This window comes from Eptesicus fuscus, chromosome 7 (genome assembly GCF_027574615.1).
Source record: "Eptesicus fuscus isolate TK198812 chromosome 7, DD_ASM_mEF_20220401, whole genome shotgun sequence".
In the NCBI taxonomy this organism is placed as follows: domain Eukaryota; kingdom Metazoa; phylum Chordata; class Mammalia; order Chiroptera; family Vespertilionidae; genus Eptesicus; species Eptesicus fuscus.
The window spans coordinates 56,990,079-57,008,154 of NC_072479.1; the positions used below are offsets into that span (position 1 = coordinate 56,990,079).

The 18,076-nt window shown below is 48.7% G+C and overlaps 1 protein-coding gene across 1 annotated transcript; it reads left to right on the plus strand.

Moving 5' to 3' along the window:
- Positions 1–2,132: 2,132 nt before the first annotated feature.
- On the plus strand, positions 2,133–13,063 carry KRT79 (keratin 79). The gene is made up of 9 exons (XM_008140725.3): positions 2,133–2,645; positions 4,714–4,934; positions 5,968–6,028; positions 6,151–6,246; positions 9,869–10,033; positions 10,219–10,344; positions 11,164–11,384; positions 12,050–12,084; positions 12,358–13,063. The coding sequence occupies exons 1-9, from the start codon at positions 2,169–2,171 to the stop codon at positions 12,561–12,563; spliced, it is 1,608 nt and encodes a 535-aa protein (XP_008138947.2). The 5' UTR covers positions 2,133–2,168; the 3' UTR covers positions 12,564–13,063.
- Positions 13,064–18,076: the final 5,013 nt, after the last annotated feature.

Consider the following 18,076-nt stretch of genomic DNA (forward strand, 5'->3'; position numbering starts at 1 on the left):
TTGTCCTGCCACAGGGCAGGGCCCTAGACAGGTGACAGTCTTCAGAGATGGATGCTCTTAGAGTGATCGGCAGCAGGGGGAGGAAACTGCTCCTTCTTGGGCTACAGAGAAGGTGTGAGCTTGGGTGGCTTGCACGAAAGTGGAGAGGCAGGATAGGAGGAGGCACAGTGGCTCCCACACTGTCTGGGATGGGACTGGTGAGATGTCCTGCTGGGTAGGAGGGAGGCTACCCAGGAAGTAACTGCGAGAGCAGGCCCTGGGTTGCCTGTGTGTCTGTCATCAGCTCCCAACACAAAGCCTGGCACAGAGCACCAGGTAAATATGTGTGGCTGTGGAGGGTGGAATGTGTGTTTGCAGCCCACTCTACTCCCACCACCAGGGATGCTCCTGACTCAGAGGACTGACATCACTCCTTTCCCCAGGGAGGGAGGCCCCACTCACAACTGTCTTTGCCTCCCACACCCCCATTAAGGAGAGATAAGAGAGGCTGAGAAAGTGGTAACAGCCTCAGGGGCAGGAGACAAAGGTTAGGGAAGTGACAGGCGGGTTCTGCAATCACAGGCAGGTGCTTTATGAAAGGACTTCTCTGGCGGGCCCTGCTCACAGGCAGAAGCAAGGAGGCCCAGAGAGGTTGAAAGTTGCCAGAGGACACACAGCTCAGTGGGGATTCATCTCCCCCTCCCCGATTCCTTCCCCATATGCCTGTTACCCTAGCTCTAAGCAGGGAGGAAATTAAGGGGCTGGTTTTGTCAGTGTCCCTTGCCCTACTGCTCATGGGAGGATATTCAACTTCTTGACACTGGGAGACATGGCCTGCTCTCCTCCTGCCTCCCTTGAGGGTGGTCCCATGTCCTCTGGGATCCTGGGAACACAGACTGGTGAGAGTCCCAGCTCTAGCCCTGGCAGCTGTGTGAGGAGCCCAGCCAGTGCCACCTTTCTCCTTCCCTCAGGCAAGTCTCTCCTTTCTGGGCCTCTCCCCCTCCCCCCTAAGTAGGTGAGAGGGGACAGTCTCTAAAGTCAACCCCTCAGTACTCCCTCAGTCCTAGCATTTGACTAACATTTCCAAGCTTCCCTGTGGCTGTTGGTCCCAGTAGCCTGAGTTGGTGAAACAAGGAGGGGACTGTGTGAAGTGATTTGAGGACCCCCCACCCCCTGGCTCCTTCTGAATCAAGCATGGGGCTCCTTATGGGCTGGGAAGATGGGAATGCTGGGGTGCTCCATGGGCCTCATGGGGCTTTTGTTGAATACAGACTTCTTGGATCTGTACCTATGTCCAGCCAGATGGGATGTGTCCTCTACCCCCTCCAGCTCCCTGCAGAGTGGCTGCACCCTTCTGGGAGGCCCTGCTGTAAACCAGAGGGTTGGGGGTCTCCGGTGATAGTCCAAGCCCACTGTTTCTCTCTGCCCCCCTCACCTTCCTGGCGTCTGGGCACTGCCTGCGGAGCCAGGCCTTTCTATTTCCTGAAGTGCGCAGGTGTTGTGGTTGGGCAGGAACCCTGCCCTCCCATCCACTTTGCCCAGCACAGAATCTCCATGCTGCACACAGTCTGTGGTGTATGACAAGGAAACAGATTGCCCTACGCCCACTCCATCACCTGTGCCCCCCACCCAGACCTGCCAGGGGGCAATGAGGCCGTGGGCTGGGAGGTGGGACTGCAGCAGGGCTGGGCGCTCTCTCCACCACCCATTGCCCAATGCGCCTTCACTCACCACCTGCACTGCCCGGGCCCTGGGGCCTTGGCTTACAACAGGGGCCTGGGATAAACCCCACAGAACAGAGTCCCATTGATAGCGGCCACCAGGGCTGGGTGGGAGGAGACCAAACCAGCCACTGCGTGGTGGAGGTGGCTGTGGGAGCCCGTATCATCCTGTTCCAAGGCAGGGGAGCCCCAGGGGGTGGCATCCTGCCCCAGACAGTCTCTGCTCAGCCTCAGCTCTGGGGCACGGGTGATAACTGGGAGCAGCCCCTCCTTCCTGCTGGGGGAGAAGGGACTCTCCCGCCCCAGCCCACAGGGCCCCTCCCTCTCCTCCTGGGGCGATGGGGCAGGAGCACCTGTGGAGGTGAGGAGCCGGCCCAGTTGGGAAAAGATAAAAAGCGCATCAGTGGCCCAGCAGCTCACCACACTCCCTCCCAGCTCTCAGCCTGTGCTCTAGCTCCTCTGACAGCCATGAGGTCCTCAGTGGCTCGGCGGACGTACACCACCAAAGGGGGCTTCAGCTCCAACTCTGCCAGCGGAGGGGGTGGGCCCAGGGCCCACACCAGCTTCAGCTCTGTCACCATGTCCCGGAGCAGTGGCAGTGGTGGTGGGGCCCGCTGTGGCCCTAGCACAGGCGGCTTTGGCAGCCGGAGCCTCTATAACTTGGGGGGCAGCAAGAGCATCTCCGTCAGTGTGGCTGGAGGGGCCTCCTCAGGGAGGGCCCTAGGCGGCTTTGGCCATGGCAGTGGGGCCTTCATGAACATGGGGGCTGGAAGGCAGACATTCGGGCCCGTCTGTCCTCCTGGTGGCATCCAGGAGGTCACTGTCAACCAGAGCCTGCTGACCCCACTCCATGTGGAGATTGACCCGGAGATCCAGCGGGTGCGCACCCAGGAGCGGGAGCAGATCAAGACCCTCAACAACAAGTTTGCCTCCTTCATCGACAAGGTGGGCCAAGCTGGAAGGAGGCAGGGAGGGTTCTGCAGTAGGGACAGGGCCTCTCAGAAAGGTGGGCTGGATGGAGGCTGCTGCAGCCCATGTGCCTTTGGGTGGGGTCGATGGGATGACTTTTGGAGTTCTTCCAGCCTGAGCCTGGGATGTTCAGACCTGGGTGCTTGGAGACAATCTTCAGGTTTTTACTGTAATTGCTCAGGTGAATCTCGGGTCTACTCATGCGGCCTATTGGCCAAGCCCACCCTGACGGCTGCAGCCTTTCCTGGGGTCATAGTTAATACTATTACACAGCAGGCTTAGCTCACAGTTACATAGCGGATCGTCCTCATTGCTCCTCTTAACAAGGTGGCCCTTATTACCTTTTGTCATTTGACAGCTAGGAAATTGACTCAAGTGAAAATTACCCAAGAAGCCCCATCTGCTTCCTATTCTCTCAGTCTTGGTGGAGGCCTAAGGACAAAGATGTGGTCAGACACAATGGGGGAGGGGGTTGTCCTAGGGGAAGGCCCCCTTTTGCTTCTCCAAACTCTATGACCTGGGGCAAGGAGTTTGATCTGTCCCAGGTCAGAAGTGTCCTGACTCCCTCCCTGGCATTCAGGAGGACTGGGAGGTTCTTGTCCTGTTCGCTGGCATTTCCAGGTCTGTTTTGCTGGCCGTGTCTATCTCTACCCCAAGCCTCCATGGAGGACCATGATGGGGAAAATCCTGGTGGATGACTGTACCTGGGTTCAGTGATTTGTGGGTTCCCAAAGGACATTCATGTCCCTTTCTCATGCGATACCCACAGTGTCCCATGAGGAACCACAGAAGGTAACATTGTGTCCATTTTTAAGAAGAGAAAACAGGTTTAGAGAGGTCATATAATTTTCCCAGGATCATACAGGTACCTGGAGGCAGAGGTTGGCACTAAAAGGGCTCCTTACTGCTTATGGCAGGTGCACCTGCTGCGTGGTGCTCCTGGGCCACATGACTGTGGGCCTGGGGTGCTGTGGGGGTGGGACCTGGAGAGACTGGATAGCAGAGAGTGAAGCAAGCCATTCCACCCACCCTCCTCACCTTCCGCCCTAGTGACTTTTGGTTCTCCTATGGGACTGTCCCAGAGGCTAACGAAGCAAAAACCCCTTTCAGGCTCCCAGAATCATGGTCTGAGAGCTGGGGGCCAAGAGGTTGTCTGTGTCTGGTGTCTGGGAACCCTAGCTCGGGGCCTGTTAAACCCTTGCCATGAGCCCCCTTCTGAGTCTTTAGAGATAGGGCTGGGCACCGCTATTTAAAATTTTTTTTTTAAAGTCTCATTTACAGAAAAGTTGCAGGAAGAGTACAACATACTCTTTTATACTCTCAGCCAGATTCATCAATTAAAATGTTTTTGTCACATTTGTTTTTTTTCTTTTTTAATGTGTGTGTATATATAATCATAAATATATACATATATAGTTGTCTATATGTATATACACACACACACACACACATATATGCATTCATATTTTTAAAAATATTTTTTATTGATTTCAGAGAGGAAAGGAGAGAGAGAGAGAGATAGAAACATCAATGATGAGCGAGAATCATCGATCAGCTGCCTCCTGCATGCCACCCACTGGGGACCAAGCCCACAACCTGGGCATGTGCCCTTGACTGGAATTGAACCCAGGACTCTTCAGTCCGCAGGCTGACACTCTATCCACTGAGCCAAACCAGCTAGGGCGCATTCATATTTTTAACAGCTGATTTTGATGTAGAATTGGGTTAAAAAGCATTGACCTAATCCAATTTGTCCGGGACAAATGAGGAAGGAAACCCAGAGAGGAGTGACTTGACTGTCACTAAGTAGTAAATGACTGAGCTGGGGCTTTGTGCTTATTAACTCTTTAGAGCCCTTGTCATCAGGACCATCTTTTCCAGCAAAGACCGCTCCCTCAGGAACTCCTCCCTTCAGCAAGGTGTAGGCCTGCACTGCCCCTGTGATGTCCTGGTTGTGGACGGATGGTGGTGAGGAGCCCCATTCTCAGTCCCTCCTGGGGAAAGGGGATGGTGCCAGCCCACCACTCTTCTTGCTCCGGCTCAGGTGCGCTTCCTGGAGCAGCAGAATAAGGTGTTGGAGACCAAGTGGGCACTGCTACAGGAGCAGGGCCAGAACTTGGGCGTCACCAGGAACAACCTGGAGCCCCTGTTTGAGGCCTACCTGGGCAGCCTGCGCAGGCAACTGGACAACCTCCTGGGCGAGCGGGGCAGGCTGGACTTAGAGTTGAGGAACGTGCAGGATCTCGTCGAGGACTTCAAGAACAAGTGAGGAGGGCTGGGCAGGCTGGGGCGATGTGGGGAGGGCGGGGGCACTTGGAAATCTCTGCAGGGAGAGCCATCTCATCTGCAGGGTCCTGGGGCCCACGTGGGAGATGCACAGACAGAGCTGTTTCCCTCGGTGCTCAGACACCGGATCCATAGCCTCCTGGAGAATTGTCACACTTGTCAATAATTTTGAAAAGTCTTTATTGTAAGGTGGGGAGAATAGTGTAATGAACTTATATGTTCTCATTACCCAGCTTTAATAATTATCAACAGCCAATCTTGCTTCATCTATATCCCTACTTACTTTCTTTCCTCCCTTATTGTCTTAAGCAAATCCCAGCCATCATGTAATTTAATTCACAAAAAAATTCACATGTAATTTAATTCACAAAAAAATGGATATGTTCATATAGTTCATCTTCATAACTTGACTTAGCAAACATAAGCACAATGCCATAATCACACCTAAAACTTTTAAAACAGTTAATTCCTCAGTTTCATCAAACAGTCAATTTTGATTTTCAATTGTTCCATTACAGTAATAGTATTTAAAAGTACAGTTTGTTTGAATCAAGATCCAAATAAGGCTCATATCTTATGAATGGTCAATATGTATATTTATAATTTTAAAGCATACGTTTTCATAATTTTTCCAACAACTTGACCTGAGTTGTTGGAAACCTTAAAGTCTCAGCAAAAGCAGTTGGAGAGAAGTTCGTTGTTTGAAATGCCATCCTGTTGACACATCGCCACCTGTTCCTATAAAGCCTCCTAAGCGCTCTGATACAAAGAGATGGCTTCTCTTACCTGGTGTAGTATTGCACAGATTCTGTGCCATTTCCTCGAAAGATGCAGGGAGGAATAAAGTCTGCACCCCAAGTTTCTCCACCGGTTGGCTGCATTGCAGAACTGCTTCCCAAAGGTGTTCTTGGCCAGTAGGGGACCCATCAAGGCTTCCTTACAGCCAAGAGGGTCCAGTACCTTAAGAGGTACATCATGGGTAAGCCTGGACTGAATCTTGTCTGTGTAACAGGTATGAAGATGAAATCAACAAGCGCACTGCTGCCGAGAACGAGTTTGTGGTGCTCAAGAAGGTGAGCAGGGTGACAGGGAGTGGGGAGGGTGGTCCTTTGGTTGCCAGACTGCTTGGCTGACGCTGAGAGAGGCCCGGGCCTGGGGGCTGAGCCATCTGCCCTGCTCTCTCCCTCATCCCCAGGATGTGGATGCTGCGTACATGGGCCGGATGGATCTACACGGCAAAGTGGGCACCTTGACCGAGGAGCTCGACTTCCTGAATCATCTCTATGAAATGGTGAGGCGGCCAGTGGGCAGGAATCATTACATACAGCATGGGGGATCCCTCCAGAGGACTGATCTGAATCCACCAGTGCCAGTTAGTTGATAGAAGATAAACCTGGACCTTTGACTAATACTAGCTTCCATTTATTAAGTGCTTAAATGGGCCAGGTACTGGGCTAAGCACTCAACAACTCTATAAGTACTATTGTCTCCATTGTATAGTCAGGGACACTGAGGCTCAGAGCAACTTGCTCATGGCCACATAGCTAGTTAGAGGCACTGCTGGAGTTAAAATCTAGTTCTCTAACTTCAAACTCTGACTCTTGCTACTATGTTATACTGTGTCCCCCTTCTTGCCCAGTTTGTAATAGAGCAAGGGATGGAGGAGCAGAGATTGGCAGAGCTGAGATGGGGACTGACATTCCAGGTTGGAGCAGGAGATGAGGTGTGGGTGGTGAGGTTCCAGGAAACAAAGGGAATTTGAAGACTTGGGTGAGAGGGTTGAACTTAACATGAGTTGATTCTAGAATAATAGACTCTATGTTTGGACCTCAAAGTTACCCTCCCACTCATTTTAAAGCACTTTCTCTAATTTCCCTAATGGGGATCATGTAGACTCCACTTCTATATATATTTATTTTGGGCCAGGCATTTCCATTTCTGAACAACTTTATTAGAAAGCTGACTTGAATCATCTTCTCATGGCTTCTGCTCTTGATAGGCCTCGATTCTGCCCCATGGGCTGCACATATCCAATTACCTTCCATGTGACATATTTTTTCATATGACAACCCTTTACAGGTCAGGATGATTAGGGGATTGAAATCTGTGGTATGTGCAGAAGTTTAGGAAACAAGGTTCTGAATCCAGAATTCAGAAAACAGAAGGGTGGGAGGGAGGCTACAGATACAGACTTCTATTTATGCAACCTAGTATTGTACTAGCTTAGGTGTTATTAAAAAAACCATCTCACCATGTTTGTTCCTTAAAATCCTCCTGGATTTTTTTTTCACATCAATGCTTTCAGGGGAGACAGGCAACCATTGTCCTCCAACTTCCTGTATTAGGGAAGTTGAATTTTTGAAACTGAATGCAAGAGCTAATGATTCCCCTTTTTTCCTTGTGAAATGTTATTGAGGTTTCATCCCATTGTTGCAGGTCATTGTGGGCACATTGAAACTGGATTCTCCTCTCCACGTATTGGAGATGCCCAATTGGATATATTAGTGATGCATCAGCTTTGGGTTATCTGCAGACTCGATACATTTTCAGTTTAGTTATTTGATAATATTTCAGTGTAAATTATTGATAATCGCATAAAGGCAGACAGAGTGAGAATCCTAGTCCCATTGTTGCAGGTCATTGTGAGACAGAGTCCTAGTCCCAGGACTAGATCTTCAGTGGTGCCTTCCCACTAGGCTGGCCTCACACCACTAACCAGTAATTTGTGGTTTAAATGGCTGAACTACTTCAATTAATTAATTAATTTTTTGGCTCAGCTACTTTAAAATCTAGTTACCATGTCATCATTTGGCCCACATTTTTCTGTCTTATTTTTAAGAATGCCAGACTAAAAAAGAATTTCCAAAGAGAGAGAAAAATGTGCCTTCCAAACACACACACACACACACACACACACACACACACACACACACACACACAAATGGCTTGGTCAAACAATGTCCATGGCAGTCCTTTAGCAGCTTAGAAATACAACCCTGGAAAAAATCCATTCGGTTTGACTTTTCCTTAGGGAAATATTGCTGGCTCCAAGCCTCTCACACACATTTTATAATTTAGACTAGAAGTTCACAAGAAATAGATAACAAGTTTAACTTGGAGAAGTTAAAATTTCTCCCCTTTGAACATGAGACACTTGCTGTGTCTGGGGCTTTGGATTCTGGAAACTTTCCTGCTGTCCCTAGTTCTCCAGGATCACCTGGGGTGTTCATCCTCTTGGCAATCCCCATTGCCTCCTAGGATATGCTCCTCTGACCCCTGAGATCCCCAACAAGGCCAAGGCTTCTCATCTCTATATTTGTCTTGGGTTTCCATTTCTTCTAAAACAGCGGTTGCCAACTGGTGGTCCGTGGACCACTGGTGGTCTGTGAGGTCCGAAAGGTTGGCGACTGCTGTTCTAAAGCATTCTGCTCTGTCCAATTTGATGACTGTTCCTCTTGATGGAAAAAAACAAATGACATGACTGTTGAGTTGTTGGCTTTGTCTGGGTCTTCTGCCTCTCCTGTTCTCTCCTAGAGCTTATCTAACAGCCCCTGTTCACTGGCTTTAGCATTTCCCTGGCTCATCTTTGGCTGTGTTTTTCTCTGTTCAACATCTCTATGTGACCAGTCTGGATGGTGCCTGTTGGGAAATGTTCTGTGCCATCATGTTGATTTGTTAGGTGTTTCCCAGTTCTTCTTTACTGGGATCATTGATGGTCATTCATTGTTTTGGGCTTCCACATTTCCTCTCTTAGGTTCTTATCTCTTTCAGATCAATGGTTCCCACCCCTCTCTTCTCTGAATGTGTAGCATTTGGCTTCCCTACTCTCTAAGGCACATGTCTGGCATACCCAGTGTTCCCTCCTTTGCTATTTCTTGTCTATTTGACATATATTTACTGAGTACCTTCCACAGGACAATAGAGGGACAAAGTCACTATCTTTGATGGGCCTGGATTATCATGTGATGAGTCATCACAGTGACAGGGACAAGGTGCATGGAGCAAGCTGTGGCTGACCCTTCCTGGGGGACTAGAGGAGCTTCACAGCAGATGGCGCTTGAGTTGGATTTTAAAGGAAGGGTGAGACTTTCAAGGGAGGAACAGGAAGAACTGCCATCCAGGGCCCCAGCCTGTGCAGTGACATGGGGGCACCAAAGAGTACAGTGTGTCTGGAGAGCAGCAGGTGGGTTGGGCATTGAGTGTGTTGGAGAATAAGGTGAAGAGGTGAACAGGGAAGGTGAGCTAGACCAAGCTGGTGTCACTTCTTGTCAAAGTTCCTCATTGCCTATCTGCACCTCCTTTTGGGGGTGGGGATTGGGTAAGAATGAAGGCCAGAGCAGTGGTTTCCTTTTTGCCTCATGGGCAAATCAACTGTGATTGCCACTGTGGCACTTGGTAATGGATTTTATAGTCTGTTTTTCACAGCCAGGTCTTAGGGAAATCTGGAGGTCCAACCACCAATTCCTGGCATGTCTTACCGGGCAGGAAAAGAGCCTCGTGACCTCCCTCTGGCTTGGGGGCATCCCTGTGAATTCCAGGCCCTGCTCCAGTGCCATCACTTTGGCCTCATCTTACTCTCCACTCACTCTTTCCTTCAGGGTCCCTGGTGTCTAAGAAGGCACATGCCTTTTAATCCACAAGGCTCTTTCCCCTCTACTTGCATTGGCCCCATATTTTTGGAAAGCCTGAACTTTTTGTCCCATGGTTCTAACAAGACCACCCTCATTCACTCATGGAAACCTACAAATCCACAAAGAGAAATATTGTTTACTAAAATTAGAGCCCCATTTCACAGCTGGAGAGACTGAGGCCATTCTTGCAGTTGTAGCCTGACCTGATGCCACCTGGACCCCTGTCTTTCATCCTTTGGCTGTTTCCTGGGGGCCCGGTGGCAGCTAATGTTGTTTCTGCAGGAACTGAGCCAAGTGCAGACCAATGTTTCTGACACCAATGTCATCCTCTCCATGGACAATAACCGTAAACTTGACCTGGACAGCATCATTGCTGAGGTGAAGGCCCAGTATGAGCTGATTGCCCAGAGGAGCAGGGCTGAGGCTGAGGCCTGGTACCAGACCCAGGTGAGGAGAATGGCTGGCTTAAGTATGTGAGCTGGGACTGGACCTTCCTCCACTGGGAGAGGCCTGGGCCCCTGGGCTCCTTGTAGGCCTGGGGTCAGACACCTCCAGCTATGAGGGTGGGCCAGTGGTTACCCATGTGGGTCTGGAGCTATCTGACAGCTCACTGCCACTTCTTTGGCTTCTAGTATGAAGAGTTGCAGGTGACGGCTGGGAAGCATGGGGACAATCTGCGGGACACCAAGAATGAAATTGCTGAACTCACCCGCACTGTCCAGAGGCTGCAGAGTGAGGCAGATGCAGCCAAGAAGCAGGTAAACCTCTGGTTGGGGGCCTAAGGGCCTGGCTCAGGTGCTGGTGGAGGTGGAGGGGCCTTCTTACTGTCATTCTGAGGTATGAGATCTGCTCTTCTCCTTGTGGACAGGGCACAAATGCAGGACCATCAAGATCAACACACTCCTTTTACAAGAGAGGAAACTGAGGCCCAGAGGCAGAAAGGGATTATCCAAGGTCACAGCATATCAGTGGTAGAGCAGGTGGGATGACCTCCTCCAAGGAGATTGACCCCATCTCCAGGACATCAGAGCAGAGGCCCAGGGTTCAAGGGTCCAGGTCATAGCAGCTGAGTCCATCTAGGGCAGGGGTCCTCAAACTTTTTAAACAGGGGGCCAGTTCACTGTCCCTCAGACCGTTGGAGGGCCGGACTATAGTTTAAAAAAACTATGAACAAATTCCTATGCACACTGCACATATCTTATTTTGAAGTAAAAAAATAAAATGGCAAAAACACCCGCATGTGGCCCGTGGACCGTAGTTTGAGGATGCCTGATCTAGGGTATGGCTGAAAAGTTTGGGCTCATCCCTAGATCAGAGTGAAGCATCTGGTTATTGGTAAAGTTGTATTATTTATTTTATCTCTTTTGGGACACTAGGCTGAGCTGCAGCAAGAGGGACTTTCCCACTGGTGTTACATGATCCTACTTGTGTAATAGCATCTCCTCTTTCAGATGAATACTTCTGGTTTCCTTCTTTTCCAGTTGGTTGTGGTGGGAGCAGGAGGGGGATGGGGATGCCTGGCTTAAGGGTACGATAACCTTGAAGGATGCTCTCAACACCTCTCATTCCCCTGGCAGTGTCAGCAACTGCAGACTGCCATCGTGGACGCAGAGCAGCGTGGGGGTTTGGCATTAAAGGATGCTCAGAAGAAGCTTGGGGACCTGGACTCGGCCCTGATCCAGGCCAAGGAAGACCTGGCCCGGCTGCTGCGTGACTACCAGGCCCTCATGAACGTCAAGCTGGCCCTGGACGTGGAGATTGCCACCTACCGCACGCTGTTGGAGAGCGAGGAGAGCAGGTGGCGACCCCTCCTGCCTGATTCTGAGGGCTTCCCAGCCCTGTCCTGTCAGGGGGATTTAGGGGGCTGTGTAGTTGGCTCTGGTGGGGGGCAGATAGATAAGGGAGGAACCAGGGAGCTCCCAACTCATCACCTGAGGGAGACACTCCACTTGTGTTTGCTGCCTCTGCTGCACATCCCCTTGGTTGGCACAACCCTCAGTAATCCTTATGGTAGTTGGTAGGCTGAGAGGAGTGAGGCTTCTTCTTCCAACACTAGACTCTATTATCAGTGGAAGCTTTGAAAAAGATCCATCATCTCTGTCTTCAGGGAAGGCCTGAGATGTGGAGTCAGTCACTTTAGCCAGAAACTGGGCAGCTCTGTTTGGGCTTTGTCTTCCCTCCCTCAGAGCAGGGGTGCTGACCCTGGCGTGCATGGGGAGGGGCAGGAGGGCGGTGGCATGGTCTGCTGGGCTCTGCTTCTCTGCTGTACTGGCTTTAGCACCTGCAGAAGGGTCCCAGGTCCAGATGGCTACACACACACTCTTCTCGTGTCTCCTGGTCTTGGTTTTTGAGAGTTGTCCACCTGAATCGAACCACTGTAAAGGCAGAGAGAGGGAGGGAGAGGGCTTTTGCTCAGGCTTCTGGAACTGCTGACCCTTTTCCTGGCCTTTCTGTTTTCCCCAGGATGTCTGGAGAATGTCCCAGTGCTGTCAGCATTTGTGAGTATTTTGCTGCCCCAATCCACAGGCTGGCCCCTGTCCTCAGCTCAGTCCACTCAATTTGTCCTTGGCCAAAAGCACACATCCCCTCCATTTGAGCCCCTGGAGACAGGTTCAATGGGTCCCCCGAAAATGAACTTCCTGCCCCAGCTCTCCATCCATTTCCTATGGCTTCACTGCCTGATTTTGTTTCTGCCCCTCACTGATTTCTGAAAGTCCCTGGCTCTCTCTCAGCATGGCTGCCCTTCCTCATCCAAATCCTTTGCTTTGCAGCGGTGACTGGCAACTCTACCACTATGTGCGGAGGTGGTGCAGCCAGCTTTGGGGGTGGCATCTCCCTGGGCGGGAGTGGAGGTGCCAGCAAGGGTGGTTTCAGCACCAATGTGGGCTACGGCACCGTCAAGGGAGGACCTGTTTCTGGGGGCACCTCCATCCTGCGGAAGACCACCACAGTCAAGACGTCCAGCCGGAGGTATTAGCTGCTGAACCTTGCAAGCTGGGCCCTGTAGTCCTCTCCCCATCCCACTCGCCCACCTCTGCTGCTCTCCCCACCTGCCTCCTTAGGAGCGGGAATAGCCCAAGGACCACAGATTCAGTGTATTTGCATGTCACACTCTGCATGTGATCTGCATTTTGGGAAGGGCTCAACTCTACCCAGGTTTCTCCTTTGTTCTGCGATGGGATAGGAGGGGAGGTTAAGGCCACCAGCTTGAGTGATGTGTTTGGGTGATTTGGGGTGACCATTTGACCACTGAGAGGAGACTGAATTTCCCAGGCCATCTTGCTTTCCACACCTCTGCTCATCTGGTCTGAGCTTAGGGCAGGCTAGGGGAGGAGGAAGGGAAGCCAGGAGTGGTCCCCAAATACCCTTCAACCTCCCCAGTCTCCCACCAAACCCACCCACTCCCTGAATGTACCCACAGCCCCCTTCACTGTCTGTGCCTGTGATGTATCTCAATAAATGGCAACTGCAGCTAGCTGACTGTCTGTGGCTCCAGTCTGTCCTGTCTGGGGAGTGGAAATTGTCAATTGATTAACTCTACAATGTTTGAGGCAGCAATAACCACATGCTCACTATGCTCCAGTCATCATGCTGAAAGCACACCAGAGCAATGTTATCAGCACTCTTGGCCTTGGCTCATTCTCTCTCCCTTGTAGAGCTCAGAGAAGGCTGGAGGGAATATGTAAGTTGCTCAAGGCAGCACCCACGTACTGAGTAGCAGCCTATCACCCAGCCCCTCCCCTGATGCTATTGAGCCCTCCGCTAACTCTGTAGGGCAGGTAGCATGATTGTTTAGTGGAGAGATCTTGGGCTTTAGAACTAGATAGACTTGGGTTTAAATCCCAGCTCTGCCACTTACTAGCAGTGTGACCTTGGGTTAGTTACTTAACCTCTCTGAGTGCCAGTTTCCTCCTTTATAAAAGCAGGTGTGATGAGAACATGTGTAAAGCCTCTGGCTTATGAGGACCTCAACAAGAATTTGCTTTCCTTCTCCCTGGATTCTGGTTTGCCAGCTCATCATCTTGGAGTCAGATGATTTCTCTCTCAGCCTTTTCATCCAGTCATCAATAAAAATTCACATTTTTCTGTCAACAGCAGAATACACATTCTTCTCAATGGTACATGAAACATTTTCTAGGATAGATCATATGTTAGGCCACAAAACAAGTCTTAGCAAATTTAAGAAGATTGAAATCATACAGCATATCTATGCTGACCATAATAGTACAAAATTAGAAATCAATAATAGGAGGGAAACTGGAAAGTTCATGAATGCATGGAAACTAAGCAGCACTCTCTTGAACAACCAATGCACCAGAAAATAAATTAAGGGGAAAACAAGAATTTTTTGAGACAAATGTAAATGGAAACACATACATCAAAACCTATGAGATGCAAAAAAAAAACAATTCTAAGAGGAAAGTTTCTAGTTATAAACACATACATCAAGAAAATAGAAAGATCACAAATAAACAACCTAACTTTACACCTCAAGGGACTACAAAAAGAATAAACTCAGCCAAAATTTAGCAGAAGGAAAGAAATAATAAAGATTAGAACAGGAATAAATTAAATAGAGAATAGAAAAACAATAGAAAAGATTAACAAACTAAGAGTTGGTTCTTTGAAAAGAATAAAAATTGACAATATTTAGCTAGATTAACCAAGAAAAAAAGAAAGAGGCCCAAATCAACAATATTATGAGGAAAAGATGAGACCTTACCACAGATACCACAGAAATACAAAGGAGCATAAGAGGCTACTATGAACAGCTGTGTGCCAACAAACTGGACAACCTAGAAGAAATGGATAAATTCCTAGAAACACACAACCTACCAAGACTGAATCAGGAAGAAATAGAAAATCTGAACAGACCTATTATTAAGAAGGAGATTGAATCAGTAATAAAAAATCTCCCAACAAAGAAAAACTACAGGCCAGTATTCTGATGAGTATAGAGGAAAAAATTCTCAAGAAAATACTAGCAAACCAAATTCAGCAACATGTTAAAAGGATCATACACGAAGATCAAGTGGGATTTCCTTCTGAGATGCAAGGTTGATTCAACAAACACAAATCAATAAACATGATACATCATATTAATAAAATGAAAGGTAAAGATCAGCATAATCTCAATAGACACAGAAAAAAATTTGACAAAATTCAACATCTGTTCATGATAAAAACTCTCAACAAACTAGGTATAGAAGGAACTGTCCCTCAACTTAGTAAAGGAGGGTGCTTTCAGGGGGTTGTAGATGGCTCACAGAGCCCTCCTGTGCACCAAGCAGAGCATCTGTCCACTTATCTGTTTTACAAGTGGGACTGGGCACTTTTGAGGGCAAGAATGACTTTGCTGCGAAACATGTTGGGTAGCCCCTGCTTGCACATGCCCAGCATGGATGACCAGGAGAGGAGGCTCTCTACCCCTGGGAAGGGGGAGGGACCCTGTGCACAGACCCCCTTCACCCCCATTTCCTGATTCTAAGGAGTCCCTACCCTCCCATTGCCCTCCTGGTTCCTTCCCAAAATGCTGACTAGGCCTTCTCTGTGGTATCTGATCCCCAAGTTGGCTCTGGTTCCCCACAGAGTGACTCAGGCACAGTGGGGCTGCCAAGGCCAAGGCCAGGTGATGGTGACCAAACCGGTGAGGGCCCAGGCCTGGCCAGGGAGGGCGGGGTGCTTTGCCACACCACACACCAGGTTTGGGGCTGAGAGTGAAAGACCTCAGGATTCCCATAATCCCAGGGCTGAAAGCGAGACTTGCCTCCCTCACCCAGAGAGTCCTGAGCAAACATGACTCCTCTGCTCCACACCCCTGTCAGCTGCTCATCCCTCTTGACAAGGTCTGGATTAGTTGCCAGATGAGGAAGGGTCATGGAGGACAATAGCAGACATGGTGGGGGTGGGGTGGGGACCAGCTTTCAGCCGTTGCTGCCAGGTAGAGTCATGTTGCCCAACCCCTTGCCTCTGGCCCAGGTAGGCAGGAGGCATCTCTCCCATTCTCAGGGAAAGAAACTCTCTTTACCTCTCTCACTCTAGGGTAAATGCTCCTTGTATAAGAAGCTCTTCCTTTAATCTAGCTTAGGTTTCTCATGCTATAGTTTTAGGATTTAGGGAACTTTGGCAATTCTGATTTAATAATAATGCTACAGAATATAGCTCTAGACTAGAACTTCCTTCCTGTTTGGTTTGGGTTTATTATAGGATTTGTAATTAAGTTAATTTGGATTTAGTTAATTGGAGGACACAGAATGGCCCCTCCAGACAGTGTCATACCCTATTGAATACTTGTAAGATCAGGTCCACATAAACCAAACAATCAATCACGTGTCAAGAGCAAGGACAGAAGGAGCAGAGATACCTCTGTGGAAAATGCAGTGTGCTGCCCAAGACCCAGTCGCTGCCCTGGTGGACCATAAGTGATGGGTCTGTATAAGTTGCAATATAATTTCCCTCCCCAAAGTCTCTGTGTGAGACAGTCACCGATATAAACATTGTGGTGTAGAGGTTAAGGTTACAAGCTTGAAGTTAGACAGGATTGGCCTCCTACTGCCACCACTTCCTAGCTGTGTGTTCTCAGGCACAATATACAACCTCTCTGAGCCTCAATGTCTGCAGCCCTAAACTGAGCACAGCAACACCTCTTTTGCATGGTTGTGAGGAATGGAAGTGTTATAAGAAAAGCACCCAGTGTCCAGTACACAGTGGCAGCTCTAAATGAGAATCCTTACATTAAAATAAAAAGCTTCTGCACAGCAAAAGAAACCATCAAAAAACGAAACGGGAGCCCACTGTACAGGAGAACATATTTGGCAATGATACATCTAATAAAGGGTTAACATCCAAAATATATAAGGAACTCATACAACTTAACAGAAGAATGACAAACAATCCAATAAAAAAATGGGCAAAGGTCCTAAATGGACACTTCTCCAAAGAGGACATACAGATGGCCAAGAGACATATGAAAAAATGCTCAAAGTCACTGATCATCAGAGAGATGCAAATTAAAGTGACAATGAGGTTATCACCTCACACCTGTCAGAATGGCTACCATCAACAAATCAACAAATGATAAGTACTGGTGAGAATGTGGAGAAAAGGGAACCTTAGTACACTGCTGGTGGGAATGCAGACTGGTGCAGCCATTATGGAAAACAGTATGGAGTTTCCTAAAAAATTAAATATGGAACTGCCATTTAACCCAGTGATCCCACTGCTAGGAATATAGCCTAAGAAACCCGAAGCACTAATCAGAAAGAATGTATGCACCCCTATGTTCATAGCAGCACAATTTACAATAGCTAAGATCTGGAAACAGTCCAAGTGCCCATCAGTACATGAGTGGATAAAAAAGCTGTGGTATATTTACACCATGGAACACTATGCAGCAGTAAAAAAGAAGAATCTCTTACCTTTTGAGACAGCATGGAGTGACCTGGAGAGTACCAAGCTGAGTGAAATAAGCAAGTCAGGAAAAGGTAAGTATCACATGATCTCACTCATATGTGGAATCTAAGTAACAAAACAAACTGATGAACGGAGTGTGGAAGCATGAAACAGTGTGGAATCTTGGAGGGAAGGCGGGGGAGGGTGGGTGGGTGGGAGGTGATCAACCAAGGACTTTGTATGCATATACCAGTATGCATGACCCATGGACACAGACAATGGGGCGGGGATGGGGGTGGACTGGAGGGAGTCAATGAGGGGAAAAAGTGTCATATGTAATACTTTCAACAATAAAGAATTATAAAAATAAAAATAAACAAATAAACAAATAAATAAGAGTCCCTTTTACCAGAAAACCACTGTGGCTTTTTCCTCATCTTACTTTTTATTTAAGAGATGATGTATAAATCAATTTAGAGATATCTTCATGGGAAACACCTCCTGGTTTGGGTTCCCCACAAGCACAAAAGAAGATTCGTTGTATATTATATATTATTTCCCCCCAAATCCCTTCCCGACTGCTGCTTTTTGTTTTGGGCACTAGACATGAGTGGATACAACTCTAGGTGCTGGTATATGCATACAAAGTCCTTGGTTGATTACCTCCCACCCACCCACTCTCCCCCGCCTTCCCTCCAAGATTCCACACATCTTTTCTCCTAGTGGTGGAGTGTCACTGCCACAGACTAAGAGACACAAGGGACATGTCTTGAGGCCTTATCTCTGCAGATGCAACCCCTCCTCTTAGCCAGGAGTGGGGAACGTCTGGCCCGAGAAAGCCATAAAAGGCCTGGGAAATCATTTGGTCTGGCCCCGCCAAAGTATTAGGGGAGAGTTAATTAAACGTTTGACCAAATATAGCAGGCTAATTTTTAAGTTGATGATTTTGTATGGCCTGTGAATGATGTTATAAATACTCACATGACCTTTGGCAGAAAAATGGTTCCCCACCCCTGTTAGCTTATAAATGTCCTTGGCAATCCCCAAGGGACAGCCAGGAGAATAGAGCCATGAGACGGAAGGGCAGAGATCCAGGTG

Bases quoted from the DNA above. Each gene is read 5' to 3' on its own strand.
- KRT79 (XM_008140725.3), top strand. From the start codon at position 2,169: ATGAGGTCCTCAGTGGCTCGGCGGACGTACACCACCAAAGGGGGCTTC. The intron at 10,345-11,163 runs GTAAACCTCTGG...TTCCCCTGGCAG, and splicing joins CAGATGCAGCCAAGAAGCAG to TGTCAGCAACTGCAGACTGC. The intron at 12,085-12,357 runs GTGAGTATTTTG...TTTGCTTTGCAG, and splicing joins TCCCAGTGCTGTCAGCATTT to CGGTGACTGGCAACTCTACC.